General features: G+C 43.9%; 2 protein-coding genes across 2 annotated transcripts; both read left to right on the top strand.

Moving 5' to 3' along the window:
* Positions 1 to 807: 807 nt before the first annotated feature.
* Positions 808 to 7,312, top strand: trub1 (TruB pseudouridine (psi) synthase family member 1; the record flags this gene model as incomplete). The annotated part of the gene is made up of 8 exons (XM_079292663.1): positions 808 to 955; positions 1,052 to 1,150; positions 2,086 to 2,141; positions 3,905 to 3,986; positions 4,095 to 4,167; positions 5,746 to 5,885; positions 6,007 to 6,063; positions 6,179 to 7,312. The coding sequence occupies 8 exons, from the start codon at positions 808 to 810 to the stop codon at positions 6,358 to 6,360; spliced, it is 837 nt and encodes a 278-aa protein (XP_079148789.1). The 3' UTR covers positions 6,361 to 7,312.
* A 3,132-nt stretch (positions 7,313 to 10,444) lies between these two features.
* On the top strand, positions 10,445 to 15,809 carry hhex (hematopoietically expressed homeobox; the record flags this gene model as incomplete). The annotated part of the gene is made up of 4 exons (XM_079293852.1): positions 10,445 to 10,826; positions 13,523 to 13,701; positions 15,367 to 15,417; positions 15,500 to 15,809. 4 exons carry the CDS (start codon positions 10,445 to 10,447, stop codon positions 15,803 to 15,805), a joined length of 918 nt encoding a protein of 305 aa, XP_079149978.1. The 3' UTR covers positions 15,806 to 15,809.
* Between the last annotated feature and the right edge of the window lie 555 nt (positions 15,810 to 16,364).

Below are 16,364 nucleotides of genomic sequence, written 5' to 3'. Positions count from 1 at the left end.
CAATTTGGCAACATCGAAACTAAAAACCAGAATATATCATGAGTAATACTAACTTTAAGAGCGGATTTCCTGTTACGTTCGCTAGTTGGCTCGGAAGAAAGTCGACAAAAGCAACGAAATCCAACAAAATAAATGCTACTTGGTGGAATCATATGGGAGCCGAATCAAAACGTAGCTTCTATTAGTTTATAAATGGTTTTGTTATTTATGTTCATGATATTTATCTTGAGGATAAGCTAACTACATTTGTATTTGCCAGATTTTGAATGGGAGTGTTGCGTAACGTTATAGTGTCTCCACGCGAGTCAAAGTCTCGAGCAAGGCTATCGAAGGGTTAATCAACGTGTACATTACGGCAGTTTTCCTGACATAATTATAACTAAAATACCTTTAGATAAAAAACCCAAACCTCAGCGACTGCAGTATGTTCTTGGCAGTTATTGTTGTTGTAGACAGCACAGCTGACATGCAGAGGAAGCCCAGCGACAAAGTAACTAGGAAGTAAAGTCGCGCAAAGCATCCTGGTCAGCGTAGTTCCGAAAACGTGAACAATCTTTAGACATCTACCCTCTAACTACAACAGTACTTAATCAACCGCGAACAGTCAATACGTCTACGGTTTACATAAGATTATTTAATAGCATATCATAGAACATTGTGTTAGTTTGGCTTGGAGCTCAAATACAAAATAGTTATTAACTCATTGAACCAGCAGACGGCGAAACGGTTCGCCAGTCGCAGTTGGTGAAGTAGTAGAAGAAGAAGAGGGAGGGACATTGAATTTAGCCGAAGAAGAATTAAACAAGCATGGCAGGGAGCATACACAACACTGCGGCTCAGACAGCTAGTTCTCTGTCTAAACTACAGTCGATAAACGGATTGTTTGCGATATATAAGAAACAAGGGCCGACATCTGCAGACGTGTTGAATACACTCAAAGAAGTTTTACTCAAGGGTAATGCGACAGGGGTCGGCGGAGTCAGGGAATAAGTCTAATCGTAATTTGTTGAAGCTAACAGTGAATTGTTTTTGTGTCACTAACTCTTTTCAGAAGCTGGCGTGAAAAACCCAAACCCGCGAAAGAGGAAGAAGCAGAGCCTGAAGATGGGTCACGGAGGGACGCTGGACAGTGCTGCCAGCGGGGTGCTGGGTAAGCGGCGGCTTCCATTCACGTTGCATCCGGGTGGTGGTCCGCGGGAGACTTTCGTCAGTTCTGCCTTTGCTAGGTCGTAACGGAGCAGTGGGGAAAAAGCTACTGGTGATGTACCCATGCAGCTTATTTCTTTAAGGCCTTGCGTTTGGTTATTACATTGGTAAGGATGGCGCTTAAAGGACTGTAGATTCTGTCATCTGAAAGTTGTCTCTGTGCATCAAGTTTGGGCTTTCTTTCTAATTTGTCTCCCTACTTGAAGGTCTAAATACAGTATGAAATAATTCTTCAAACAGCCACTAATACAGCTGGTGGAGAAACACTATATGTCTATTTGAATTAATCGATTTGAATTGCTCTGCCAATAAACGGTCACACTTAAAAGGACCATCCCCAAATAGATTGCTCTTTAGATGGCAAAAAATGCACTGATAACGAGTTCTCAGATGAGAATATTTGCTTGTTTTTCTTTAGTCTTCTATGACGGTCAACTAGATACCTTTTTAGTTTTTGGACGTTTAAAGACCTTTGACACCTTGGACTCTGCAGGGCTCAACCCTGTTAATGAAACCTTTACCAACGCACATGTTGTCTGGTTCTGGCTGCAAGAGAAATCTAAAAATATCACTGATGTAACAAATATTAAAACAGTTTTTATTTCAGGGTGCACGTTTGGCTGCTTGTTGTCCCTATTTTTTATATGTTAAGTTTCCGCTGATGGCAAGCAAAGGCCAATAATTGGTTGCCAATTTCTCATACGGTTGCCTCACTGCGGGGCCCTGCTCTGCGGGGGCTTGTGACGGACATTGTCACTGTAGGCCGACATGCTTACTGATAAAACATGAATCTGTAGATCAACCAATAATGAAAATAAGAATTATTAGTTGCAGCCCAGCCCCAACCATGTTCGCTAACACTGCCTCCATTTCTTTCAGTTGTTGGTGTTGGGAATGGCACAAAGATGCTCAGCACAATGTTGGCTGGTTCTAAGGTGAGTTTATTTGCACTTATGTAAAGAGTGAAAGCCAGTTGATCTATGCAACGACGCTAAAGAGCTTTACTAACAACACTGTGAAAGTGTTGTTCGTAAAGCACAATGTGTTTCCCATCATGACGATTCTGTTCATTATAATACCATAGAGAACAATACGACTTGTGCATCTGAAGATTCATTAGGAACAAGTGGTGAGCAGCTTCAACATAATGTATGCTTTGTTACTATGTGAAATCTAATTTCATTTTTCAATTTGAAACGAGTAAAACTCACCAAAAAGACTTAAACCGGTAAAAACCTGAAGAAAGCTCGGGGAGAGCAGCAGGAGGGATCCCTCTCCCAGGATGCACAGCAGCACATGTCATGTGCACAGAATGATATGAAACAACATGATACAGCTTCTATCCATACGCCAGAAATGATACACACGATGAGAGACATAATAGCAGTGCTAGCACTAATAACAGCACAATGATCACTCCTACTAATAACGGCAGCAGTGGATGTAATAGAATGATCATGATTATAAAAGCAGTAATAGAACTGATCGTGTGTCTAATAATTCTAATAAACTGGGTCCAGGTAACCTGCAAATATGACAACTTATTAAAATCCCTAACAATCTTTATTTGTCCAATCGGTGTCAAACTTTCCAAACACAATCACCACAACTTTCAGTTTTTCTGTTGATCACTTTTATTTTGCCATTTACTGCAGCAATTCAGTCTCTATGGTTTGCTGCTGTTCTTTCTATGAAGTGAGACGCTTTGCACTCGTTCAACACTCAGCACATCTGTAGAGTGGATTACAGTCACGGAAACTGAATAATAGAAACCAGTGGACGTATATAACGTATGCAGTCATACACAGATAAGATGTGCGAGTGTTTTAAAAGAAGGATTCAATACCAACTCGCCGTTTGTATTTTTTTCCCATTTTTTAAATTAGATTTGATATTTAATGAACAAAATGTGGGTTTGCGGAGAGCATTAACAATTTGGCTAATTGTGCGATGCTGTGTTAAGACTTAGGTATCTTAATAACACTGGTAGGCATAGCAACAGTACAACTCTAAGATGCATACAATACTGATGAGAGACAGATGTCATAAGCTAGGAATACTTCAAAGTGTTATATTGACTTTAGAAATGACATCCAAGTGAATTCATCTTCCTGTCATATAAATACTACACATGATAAATGATGATGCATCGGGGTAACCGGGGCCTTTTCATGTTATTGTTTATTATTATTATTATCATCAAGTTTCGGGTTGTCTGTTCGTACTTCTGGTCCATTCTCGTAAAGGCAATATCTCAGGAACGTCCGGAGGGACTCAAGCATTCATATGACAAAATGATGACATTTTGAGAAGACGTGGATGTTAACTGCTGCTTGACTGGTCGGCGGACAACCACCAGGCGGTCATTCTAGTTTTTTAATGTTCCGGTATTTTGAAGGCTTTTTTCACGTGCAAAATGCTGTTGACTGTAGAAGCATTAAAGGAGTTGAAAGTTCTTTAATGAGGAGTGCCCTGGACGTCCTCACTTCATCGAGTTGTTCTGAACGTCCTGGAGGGTTTTCTTTGATGGGCTCAGTTAGTGTCTTCAGGTTTATCTCACTGAGGATGGTGCATATGACAGACCATAGTTTGAATATTATGGTGTTTCAAAATGAGCAGTGTGAATATTTCCATAGATCCATATCAGTGGTCATTAATACACAGAGACAACAAAGTGGTGGTACCGTTTGTTTTTCAGAAATACGTTGCGGTGGGGGAACTGGGGAAAGCAACAGATAACCTCGATGCCACTGGCCGTGTGGTTCTGGAGAAAGACTTTGGTAAACATGGAAGTTCCACCTGGTCTCATGGATGTGAGCGTGCCTCTCTTTCTGCACTTTGGTTTGCTTCTGTTTTACAGGATGACGTTTCTGTGATTCTGCCCACAGAACACGTCACCAGGCTGGACATCGAGGACAAACTGAAAGCTTTCACTGGTGACATCATGCAAGTTCCTCCACTGTAAGTACAGAGGAAATGATGTCATCACAGCAACACGTGTGAGAAAATAAACTGTAGATCTGATTGTTTAACAGCTGTGAAATTGGCTGTGCAGATTCATGCTCCTCAGAGGATGAAGCCATGGAGGACCCTGCATCCATGGGTTTCTGTAATCACAGGAGGAAACTCACCTTGAAGCAAATATGATAAAGGCCACATTTCAGCAGAGCTGTAGATCACCTTGTGTGTGTGTTGCTGCAGGGCCTTCATTTCATGTGTTAATTATCTCCACCAGGCGTCAATCACATATATATCTTTCTCAAAAAGCACATGTAAAGGCTGAAATCTGGCATTAGCATCACATTGCAGTGTAGCAATTTAGCCACTTCCTTTAAGCCGACATTAGCATCCTGATGGAAGAGTAATACAGTCGACCACTGTTTGACAGTTAATTAGATAGAATGTCACTAAACATGGTCATCGTGTTCTTAACCGGGTTCAGCGCTTCTGGTTTCGCCAGCAGGTCTTCAAAATATGTCCTGCAACATTAAAAAAGCCACTTACAAAATAAAAGCATGCAGGAAGGGTAACTAGCAAACTAAAGGTGTGTAGGAAATATTCACCATATTACAGGGCCTTATAAGAGTCAGGTTAACCTGGTAGAAATGTCTTTGTAACTCCCTCTAGTCTAGGTGAGTCATCAGTATGCTGCTGTTCTACTGTGGTGCAGTGAACCTTGCAGACTCTAGAGGTCCCGAGCAGGGCTTTAGACCACGCTCTCAAAACCTTCTGTAACTGAAGACCCACTTCTGATTGTACTAAAGATTACAGAGGACCACCTTCCCAAATAAATGAGAAGAAAAACACAACATGACAAAATATGAAGATGACAATCTGCTGTAATATGTGTTATTCCTCCATCAGCTGTAGTGACCAAAACACATTCCCTGCTGCCCCTCAGCCATCACTGCCCCACATCATGAATCCACATTTAATGTATTCAGGCTCATAGTTCTGCTTTGGAACTTGTCTCCTGCATCACTTTTTCATTTCAATAACCGATCCATTTAGTTTCACTGCATCGGAAGGAACGTTAGCTAGCTCACAGTGGAGAAACACGAGCTGATGACGTGTGGTGATCGGTGTGTTGATGTTCAAACAGAACTGGTCATTAAAATGATGCTTTGTTGGAATTACTATGTCTTATTTATGTGAACTGTTGAGCACATTCCGATATGATAAGAACAAGCTTTGTAAATAAACAAAAACAGACTTTTATTAGTATTGGATGTAACCATGTGGACCCCCACTAGATGGTGCTCTGGGGCCCAGTGGTTGAGAATAGCTGCTTTAGAGCAACATTGTTCGACTGTCACTTCCCTTGTAAAGAAGCTTTCCTGCCGGTGGCCATTGCACTTGATGAAGGCCAACAGCCTGAGGTTGCAACCTTTCACACTGAGGGAAAGGGGACCATTACAGTGTCGCTCTGTGATATGGGATGGATGTTATCTATCAACTCCTCAGCGCAGCTTGTCCTTTCCATTAGATAAGACGGGTATCTTCAGTATGGTGCGATTAATTGAGGTTCTGTCATTTCAGCTACTCTGCGCTGAAGAAAGACGGCCAGCGTCTGTCTGTCCTGCTGATGAAAGGTCACAAGGTTGAGGCCAAACCCGCCAGACCAGTCACCGTGTACAACCTGACCCTGCAGGAGTTCACGCCTCCTCTCTTCACCCTGGGTTAGCATGAGATGCATCACGCAGCATTTCTCTCTTCCACTTCTGACTTTCTGGTATTTGAAATAGCTCTTTTGCACGTCACTTCCTGCCACAGTCAAATATATTTTTATTTCCATAACAGATATCGAGTGTGGTGGTGGATTTTACGTCAGAAGCTTGGTGGATGACCTGGGAAAAGGTGAGATTTACTCGTTCATTTCGTCACGTTGATGGAACAGTCAATAAGTCGAACTCGCCGATCAGGAATCCACCCTTAACCCCACGTGAGAATAAAGTGTGCCTGTGTGCCGCAGCTCTGTCATCGTGCGCTCACGTGAAGGAACTGACCCGGACCAAGCAGGGTCAGTTCACCCTGGAGGAGCACGCCTTACACGAGGACCAGTGGACGCTGGAACACGTCCTGCGCTCCCTGCAGCCCTGCTCGGAGCCGGAGCAGGCAGTGCGCCGCGTGGACCCACCAGAAGCCGACACCTGAGGGGCCTCTGACTGGGACCGCAAGGTGAAGAGCCGGGTCGCTGTTAGACGTGACTCGCCTGCTGGGCTTTTCCAGCCAAGAGAACATCCTGTCTGAACGTGATGTTTTGGAACTCGATGGAGCGGCGTGGTTACTCTGCACTGTGCGGGGATTTCCAGCCACGTCCCGTCTTTGTCTCGCCGGTTATTACCTGTCATTTTAGTTTCAGATCATTGTGTATCTGTCAACAGCCCCACCCCATCTCCAGCATGTATAAAAACAAGACATGATACAGTTGGAGAAGATTGCTGGACAATGCCCACCACAGTAAAATAGTTTGTGCTTTAAAATCAGCAGAAGCATAAACTTTACATATATATGAGGAGCATTGTGATAGCATTACCTTCATTCATGTTGTCTCAGATGGAACACGGGCAGGTTCACCTTCACTGAGCAGGTGTTTCAGTGAGAGATCATTTGGTTCAGTTTAACGCCTTCTTGTTTTTCCATGTTAGAGACCAAGTCTGCACCTGTTTGCTCTCAACATGTTACACAAAGACGTTGACATGTGAACGAGAGTATTCCTGTTCTTCCAGTACAAAGTGTAGAGCTGTGGTGTTTTTTAGAGATTGGCATACTCCACATTTGAACGTGTTGTTGCATCAGCAGTGGTGTGTTTATACAGCATGTCTCATTGAATTTGTCCTGCACTCGCAGATTAAATGAATATTCAAACAGACAAAAATAACTTCTATCTCCACTCAAGCGGTTTACCGTGTGGTAAGATTTAGTGCCATCTAGTGTAGATGTTGCCGATTGCAGCCAACTGTAACCTGTGTGCCAGAGGTGCTGGTATGATTTGGCCCTACCTTCATACAGATGTGCTCCATATTGCAGACGATGTAATGAAATGACTCATTGTTTCATCATTTTGATTCGGTCTTTGTATCTCAAATCACATTTTAGCATCACAATAAAGACATATTGTCACACAGGTCTCAACTGTCTAATGATGAATTGGAGAATGTTTGAGTTACTAAAATATACAATATGTAATGCTTTGTCCAAAGTGAGATGAGTCAAAATCTGGATTTATCTGAAGTTATTGGTTCAGCATAATGTTCTGTCATGAAGCCAACCTTATTAGATACAAAGTCATTCTCTCTCTAACTCAGATTTCGTATCATATATATCATTTTCACTCGCAACGAGAAAGAATTCCAAAAGTGTGTCATATTCGATGAACTGTTATATCTCCGAACGGTAAAGGTTGTGCTCGCGCAACGTCTCCGCGCGTTCATGAGTCCGTGGCTAGTTTGGTGGTCTGACGGTAACTCCTGCATGGCGCCGAGGAGACGAGCCGAGGAGCCGAGCGGAGGAGTTATCAATCGTCCTGCTGGACAGGAGCCTGAGGCCGCGCTAAGCCGGGCCGGATCAATGCGCTGCAATGATTGTCTCAGTCCAAATATTAGCCCTTTGCTCACTTCTTTCATGTCTTCAAGGCTGCTCATATCCCTGTTTGCTCTCCCGAGTCCGCTTTTATCTAAATTACAGCCGTTAGAAAGTTGCCAGTTAGCGGCGCGCGCTTTAAAGATCGAACACATTGGATTTAACTAGTGCGCGGATTTATCGATCTGAAGCACTACGGCTTCCTACCGACGCCGAAGAGAGACTCGTGACCGTGTCATTAATGAAGTCACCAGGTAATAAAAGACCGATAAACACGAGCATGACTCGCTCTGTTCGTGGTGTAACCGCGAAACGGCTATCGTTTAACACTCTGCAGGACACGCGCGTGAGGGGTGAACGTGCACTCGGGGAGCCGTTAAAGCGATTTGCGTTTGCAGTCGTTAGTGTCATTATAGCACCTGATAGCCCGGTGGGTTTCACAGGAACTGTCCAAACATTCAAATGATGAGTAAATCACTCTGCAGCGCTGCAGTTAACCCGCATTACACTGTTCGAGATAACACTCCGCACTTTGTTTAGGCAAAGTAAGCGCAACGTTTGGGCTGTGCGTCAATTCAGGGCCACAACACCGAGCTCGTGTCGTCTGGACCCTTTTTTTCTGGGGATGAAAGTGCAGAATCCAGCCTGATACATGACAGGTTGACTCCTGTAGTTCGTTATATGGAGGCCATGAAGTAGTCAGGCTTCAGCCCTAAAGACGGCCAACTGTCTCACTGTAACTGTGAAGGCATGTCAGAGAGACGGAGGGGAGCTATATGCTGTAAATATAGACATCATATATTATATCATATATATATTTACATATTATAATAATTAATTACACCCAGCCATATTTATTTTGATGTATTGGTTTATTTGATAAGGGACAGTGCACATTCATGAAAACATTAGTGTAAATGCACCGGAGTGCAGCCAAGAGGATATTTTTCATCTGTAGTCCGGCAGATTTTACAAACAAAAACAGAATTTAAGATTAAAAAGTTTTGATTTCTGTCTTTATTTAGTTTCCAACAATCTGTCAGTAAGGGTCCACCTCATAACGAATAAGGATAACGCGTGTGTGTGTGTGTGTGTACACACAATGTCAGTGAAGGTAGTTTACTGTAAATTAAAAATGGCTTACTCTAAAGAACAGATGCTCTTTCGTGTTTCTTGTATATATAGTTCTGCTCTTCTGAGACTTGAGACCGCTTCTCTTCCTCTCCAGCCCGATGAAGGGTTGACGAATGAACGAGGAAGATGCTAAACGACCTACTTAGAGGCTCCTTCTGCTGTTTGGGGCCGAGGTCTGCTGATCTGTCCGAGGATTTAACAGCAGAATGACAGACTCATTGAAAACAGACTACAGTAATACATCTGAACTATATACTAATTGATATTAGATATTGATAAGCAGAAAGATCAATTCAATTGACAACAACATAAAGATCGATGAACACTTTAGAATATGTATTTCAATATGTGGCATGTTTGGATTGTGCTCACTGTGAATTCTTTTTTCAATGTAATGCATTCATATCTCTTCTCTCTCTCACTGAGTTACTGATTAGTTCGCAGATTAAGATTTAACACATAATTTTACCAAATGGATGTATTGTTGAATAAACTGCGCAACAGCTCAGTCGCAGCAGCTGCTGCTCACAAATGAATGCGTCATGATAATGTAATAATATCACATTGATAGTATTACATGTAATACTACTTTTACATTTGAAATACAGGTTTTAGTGTTTCTTGTAAGACGTAGATGTGCGTTAACATTAATGAAGGATCACCTCCATCACATTACAGAAGCAGCAGGCTTCCTGAATGCAGACGGAGAAACAGTGTTGACGAGCTGTTGCCAAAAGGCTCACTGGACACAATGTGTGTAGAAATCAATCAGAAACAATGACAACAAACCTGCAGGAGCAGCAGGAGACGAGGACGCTCTCCTCTCATTCATCTCCTCTCAATGTTCAAATATTCTCAATGGGGACATCAAATCTCACGTTTTCCATCCCTGACTATTTAACTCAGTACAATATGTGTTTTTTCCAGTGAAGATACTGACACAATTGCTTTTCCCAAATATGATTGGTTGTAATAACCAGATATCTTCCTGCATATAGCGTTCTGTAAGAGAGATTCAAGTATCAGATGGTCTCATAACAACCACTTTTGTGCTTTATAAAAACACAAGCGCGGAAGTTATTTAGGCCACCAGGTGATCGGCTGTACTGCTGATCTGATTCTCCTGGAAGACAATTATCTCCTCCCTCCCGTCATTGAATCACTGTGTACTCGATCGGAGCCGCGAGTAAGCCAATCAGAAACGACCTCCATAGCCACCTGCAGGAAGTTTGCCGTGCGCTTATCTCCTCCCTTCTCCGCCTGCAGCCAGATAACAGCCCCAACAGTTGGACCGAGAGTCGAGCTAGTCCACCGCCTCAACCACCTGATGGACAGCACAGCAGTCTAACGGACTCTCTCTGAAACGTGCTTCGGGTAGCAGCGCTGAAAGTGAGTGTGTTTGGTGAAGAAGTTCTTCTGAGACACTGTCGATAAAGAGGAAGGCTGTAGGAGAGACAGGGGGAGACGGACGCATCTTTCTGTTAATTCAGCTCCAGCGCGCATCGGCGGCAAAAACGGCACCATGAGCGTCCCGCTTTACGCACCGACTCCCATCCAGCCGGCTCACCCGACACCCTTCTACATCGAGGACATCCTGGGGAGGACCGCCACCGCCAACACCTCCTCACCCTCTTCGTCCTCCTCCTCCTGCTGCTCCACTCCGATCGTTCCCACGCCGACTCTCCCGTCGCCCAACTCCTCCTTCACGAGTCTCATCTCGCCTTACAGGACGCCGATTTACGAGCCCACGCCGATCCACCCGGCGTTGTCTCACCACGCCGCCGCCCTGACCGCGACGTACGCCTCCGCCGGGGCTTTCGCCGGCTCCATCTACCCGTTCCACCACCAGCACCACCGCTCCATGGGGGAGTACGCACACGCGCTGCTGAGGCACGACCCTCTCGGTAAGTTGGACGTGTGTCATATTCTGGGCGCACAGTCTATAGACGGTGTAATTGACAGCACCGCGTTTGTTTTCAGTCTATGGTTGGCCTGATGGCACTCTCGGTATCTGTAGTGCTTCTGGGTTGTAGGCTACATGAAACAATTTATTTGAGTTTATATATAGTTTGCATGTTGCGTGCTTTATTGTACAGTAATAAGTTCTGCTTCCCTCTGAGAGATTAAATCCGTTTAGTCCAAAAAGAAGTGGTACTCGCTTGGCTGATGTGGCACCATTGAGACCCTGTTTACCCTTCAGGACAACTCTTGTGTCTTCACAAGCTTCGTTTCAGTGCCAACGAAACCATGTGTTTGCATAAGTATATCACGCTTGGCCGTGCATGCGTGTCGAACGCAAGGCAGTCAGTCTGCATAGTTCCATGAAGCCTGTATGAGCAGCAGATCTCGGGGTGAGTGACGCGTGTGTCCCCATGTCTTTTCTCAAGTCTTCGATCCCAAAAGGAGAAAATTGTGCACGACGCCTGGCCCGCGCACGTTGTTATTGTGACAGAGGTCTTTGGGGGGGGGGGGGGGGGGGGACAATAGCAGCAGGCTTATCCATTCTGTCGGCTGGGGGGAGGGGGGTGCATGGCAACCTTGACTCTTTTTCCTGACTCCCATTGTTCTGAGACATCAAGAGAGCAACTCAGCGGTGACTAAAACCCAGAATCTCTTATTATCTGACTTGCTGTATGAGCGCGTGTTCATGTGAGCACCACCAGGCCCTCCGTCAGCTAGACAGTTATTCTACACGCATTCAAATATTTAAAAAACTGAATTCTTAGGTTGTTGCTCTCATAATGATTCGAAATTCGAAGATGCCATGTCGGGTTAAAGTGCACTATTGAATATGAGACCCCCACCGGGGAATCAGGGCTCGTGTCGGCCTGAGATTTGTTAACTGCTTTACATGAAATGGTTTTAGAGGTCTGAGTCCACAGTAGACCGGTTCGGTTAGACTGGGAGAGCTGCTTTCCTTTTTAAATGTAGTGCGACAAGCGGGCCGTCTGGCCCTGTGCTGCGCTGGACCAGCAGCTCTTTTCCGTTCATAGCGGAAGCGCAGAGGAGTAAATCTGCTTTCAGAAGCTGTTGAATGTTTTCCCGGCTCACCCCGGCCAGCCGCTTCCTCGGGAGCTCGCTGCGCGCTGCTGATTATTTTATCGACATCCTCAATACAGACGCATTCAGGAAACACTCGGCCTCTGATAGCCCGGGATCCGTTTTTCGCATATTGTTGCACTTCCTCTGTCGGGCCCCGCGAGGATGTGGCTGACTTTCTTTCTGGTTGCGGGCAGCGAGAAGGGGAGGCAAAGCAAACGGGGGCCCCGTGGGCCCCGTGGGGTCTCACGAGAAGAGACCGAGTCTCATTCTGGGGAGTTTTTAAATGACAGGGCTCGAGGAGGGAAGGGCCGTTAAATACAAACAAAGTGCTTAAAAATGTAAAGTGCTGGAAAACGCGCGAAAGACGTCTATAAAAGATTTGGTTTGAGTTTGACCCCACAAAGGAATCATTTACCAATAAACTGTACAGCTTATAGGCCGCACATGTGAGGACAATGTGATCAGATTACAAAGATATGAATTTAGGCTGATGTGCAGTCATTGGTCGTATTACGTCTATTTTGTTTCCATTTTCGCTTAACGAAATAGTTTGACTCCATTTATAAATGTGTCCTTGCTGCAGATTGAAATGCAGCAGTTAGCTACAGGCTAATGTTAGCAGGAAGAGAAGTGTTCAAATAGAAGTAAGTTCATAAAGACTTTCTGTAGCCTAAATATCATCAACCTAAGAAAAGGACTGCTCTCATGAATCCGAGCTTTATTCTACAAGATGTTTCCTTTGCTGATATATGTGTTGTTGTTTGCGTTAAGAGTGCACCTCGTGGGGACTGGATTAGCTAACTTCCTTAGGAAAAGAGCAGCATAAGACGTTCGGACCACAGCAGATGTGTGTGGTGTCAGTGGAGCAGAGGACACGAGCGTCGCCTGTAATCGCACCGCGGAGCAGGAAGCACGTGAAGCGGATATTTGGCCATAGTTTTCACTCTGTCACGACCTTCCTCTAAAAGAGAGCAGCGTGTGCTGTTGTTTGTTCCAGAGGAGAGGAAACCAGACGAGGGAATATATATATATAATAACATAATAACAGCCCTGATTACACATCAATCTGATCAATAGTCATCTGAAACAACAACATGTTTATTAGACTGGTGCAGCTCAAATAAATAGGCTAGTATAAATACTTTATTATTCTTTTTTTCTCTTTAAATATTTCAGTTATATTGAGCAGTATCATAATTTAACAAAATTATTTTTCACAATTTACGACAATTAACTAATAATAATGATACTATTAATAATAATCATGATCATAATGTTCAAATGATTATGATAGTAATTATTATAATTACTATAATATAAATAATTCTAATAGTAATTACTATTAATACGATTAATCATATCTTACTGACTGTTAAATCCCACATGTTAATTGTAACTATTTGAATAGACATTATGTATTTGGGCCATGCACAATATAAGTTATTAAATGACAGTCTGCTCCATAGATGTGTGCTGGTGCCATTCTGTGTGAACAGTAGGAGATTAAAAACATGCTGGTGGACATGTGTAAACGTGGACGTCTCTTCCTTCTCCAAAGGGAAACCTCTGCTGTGGACTCCCTTCATACAGCGGCCCTTGCACAAGAGAAAGGGCGGCCAGGTCCGCTTCTCCAACGACCAGACCATCGAGCTTGAGAAGAAGTTCGAGACGCAGAAGTACCTCTCGCCCCCGGAGAGGAAGCGACTGGCCAAGATGCTGCAACTTAGCGAGAGACAGGTGAGACCGTCTGAGTCCGGTTCCAATCGGAGCCCGTTTCACCCACAACAGCCTGAGAGAGAGAGAGAGAGAGAGCGAGAGAGAGCGAGAGAGAGAGAGAGCGAGAGAGCGAGAGAGAGAGCGAGAGAGCGAGAGAGAGAGAGAGAGAGAGAGAGCGAGAGAGAGAGAGAGCGAGAGAGAGAGAGAGCGAGAGAGAGAGAGAGAGAGAGAGAGCGAGAGAGAGAGAGAGAGCGAGAGAGAGAGAGAGAGAGCGAGAGAGCGAGAGAGAGAGAGAGAGCGAGAGAGCGAGAGAGAGAGAGCGAGAGAGCGAGAGAGCGAGAGAGAGAGCGAGAGAGAGAGCGAGAGAGAGAGAGAGCGAGAGAGAGAGAGAGCGAGAGAGAGAGAGAGAGCGAGAGAGAGAGAGAGCGAGAGAGAGAGAGAGAGAGAGAGAGCGAGAGAGAGAGAGAGAGAGCGAGAGAGAGAGAGAGAGCGAGAGAGAAAGAGAGAGAGAGAGAGAGAGAGAGAGAGAGAGAGAGCGAGAGAGAGAGCGAGAGAGAGAGAGAGAGAGAGAGCGAGAGAGAGCGAGAGAGAGCGAGAGAGAGAGAGTGGGGGTTGTCATGAATGAGAGACATCTAGACCACAATGCACAGCGACATTTACAATGTTAAGAAACCCCAGCAGGCTGTTTATCAGACAGAGAGAACATCTGAGGTAGATAGCACCAGGAATTAAACACACACAGACCCACACACACAGGACCCATAGACCATTAGGGGTGCCTTGCCCAAGGGCACCTCGTCAGTGCTCAGTGGATAGTGTAGACAAGGGGTCTGACAAAGCGTCAGTATGTGACGAGTTGGAATGGGAGCAGCTCTACAGTCCATATAGCCGGATTGAACAACTTTGCCAATGATTGCTTTAATTGTGTCAAATATGGATCAATTAAATAACGTTTCATAATTCTGTACAAAAACACGTTTAAAAAGCTGCACAGCTCTATTAGTAATTCACATATATTGTACATATTTTATAGTATTTTTGTGATTGGATTTCTCGATTCAATATTTGTTTCGTGTACATATGTTTACAAGACATTTTCATAATTCTTATTTTCTCTATTTATATTTCTTGTACCTATTTGTATAGTGTTTTTTCATATTTGTATCGTATTTTTATTCCATGATATTTTTCTTGTACCTATTCTTCCACCACTTCATCCTTTTATTGTATATTTTCTCTTCTGTATTTATGTTTCCTGTGCATATTTTAAAGTAAGTTTAATATTTGTATTGTATTTTCTTTTGTGTCTTATGCTTTTATCTTGGATTTCTCTCTGTTTTGCACCAATACACGAAATAAAAAATCCCTTTGTGCTAAAGCTTCTTTGCAATAATCCGGATTCTGATTCTGATGAAGACACTGTTTAGTGTGCATTCCACCTTTGTAATATAAGTATCAAGCATTTAAGAATAGAATCCCTGGAATCTATATTTGAACAGCTTCACATCATTTTGGACTAACATGATAATAATAATAATAATAATATAATAATAATAATAAGAAGAAGAAGAAGAAGAAGAATATAATAATAATAATATAATAATGATTCCGATGAGCACTCAGGAGTCTAAATATTGGATATTGATTGATGAAACCTAAAACGTTTATTTTCATTTCGTCTTTCAGGTCAAAACGTGGTTCCAAAATCGCCGAGCGAAGTGGCGGAGACTGAAACAGGTGAGGCCTTTTGATTTATGTCACATGATACGCTGAGGGCAGCGATGCGGGCTCTGAATTCATAGAACGTTTCTTGCATCAGGAGAATCTCCCGGTGGGTAAGAGGGAGACGGAGGAGGACGGTTCCCCCACCGGCAGGAACAACAGAGGAGACGAGGCAACCGAGTCCTCCGGGACCCTGAGCCTGGAGCAGAGACAGACACTCCCGGCCTCCAAGCCGGCGCAGGCGGACCGCTGCGTGATGCGCTCCGGGTCCCCGCAGCAGCAGCAGCTGCAGCAGCAGCAGCTGCTGCCCCACACGGAGCTGGACTCTGACGTCTCGGACGATACGGACCAGGAGCTGGACATCGAGGACGACGACCATTTCACGCTGAAGCCACAGCGTTGAAGCCGGCTGCACACTGACACTGGTCCGCTATGACTTTTGGACTCCTTTGACTCTCACCGTCACTGAGTCTTTTTATGTTGACATACTATTATAATATTCATACATCAGCATCTAAAACAATACAACACGTCCTCACATGCAGTGCCTCTCACGCAGGACTGTTGTAAACCTCGAGCTCTCTGTTGTGTGTGTGTTGATGTCTCTGTTATGTGGATCACTGTAAATAACCGGAGAGGCCCACGAGTTCCTCCGGTAACGTGTGTGTATCGTCTGGGATGATGAGTGCTCGGGTTCATAAGTCGTTGCCTTAAAATGTGATATTACAATAAATAATCAATGTAGCAAATGATGTTTGGTTGGGTGATAATATCTAATAAACGATTTATTGTTTTGGTAGGAATAACGTGTCACTTTCGGATGGAGCTCTGATGAAATTGACTGATTTATTATTTTGTATTTTTTTAAATTGCAAGAAAAAGCAAAACAATGAATGACGTAATGTTTGGAACATCTACAACTCTGCAAAAATAAATAATTAAGTGAAAACAAAACAATGAAC

This window comes from Melanostigma gelatinosum (assembly GCF_949748355.1).
Source record: "Melanostigma gelatinosum genome assembly, chromosome: 21".
Lineage (NCBI taxonomy): Eukaryota > Metazoa > Chordata > Actinopteri > Perciformes > Zoarcidae > Melanostigma > Melanostigma gelatinosum.
The sequence above is the reverse complement of the archived record's forward strand: the minus strand, read 5'-3'. Positions and strand labels throughout refer to the sequence as shown.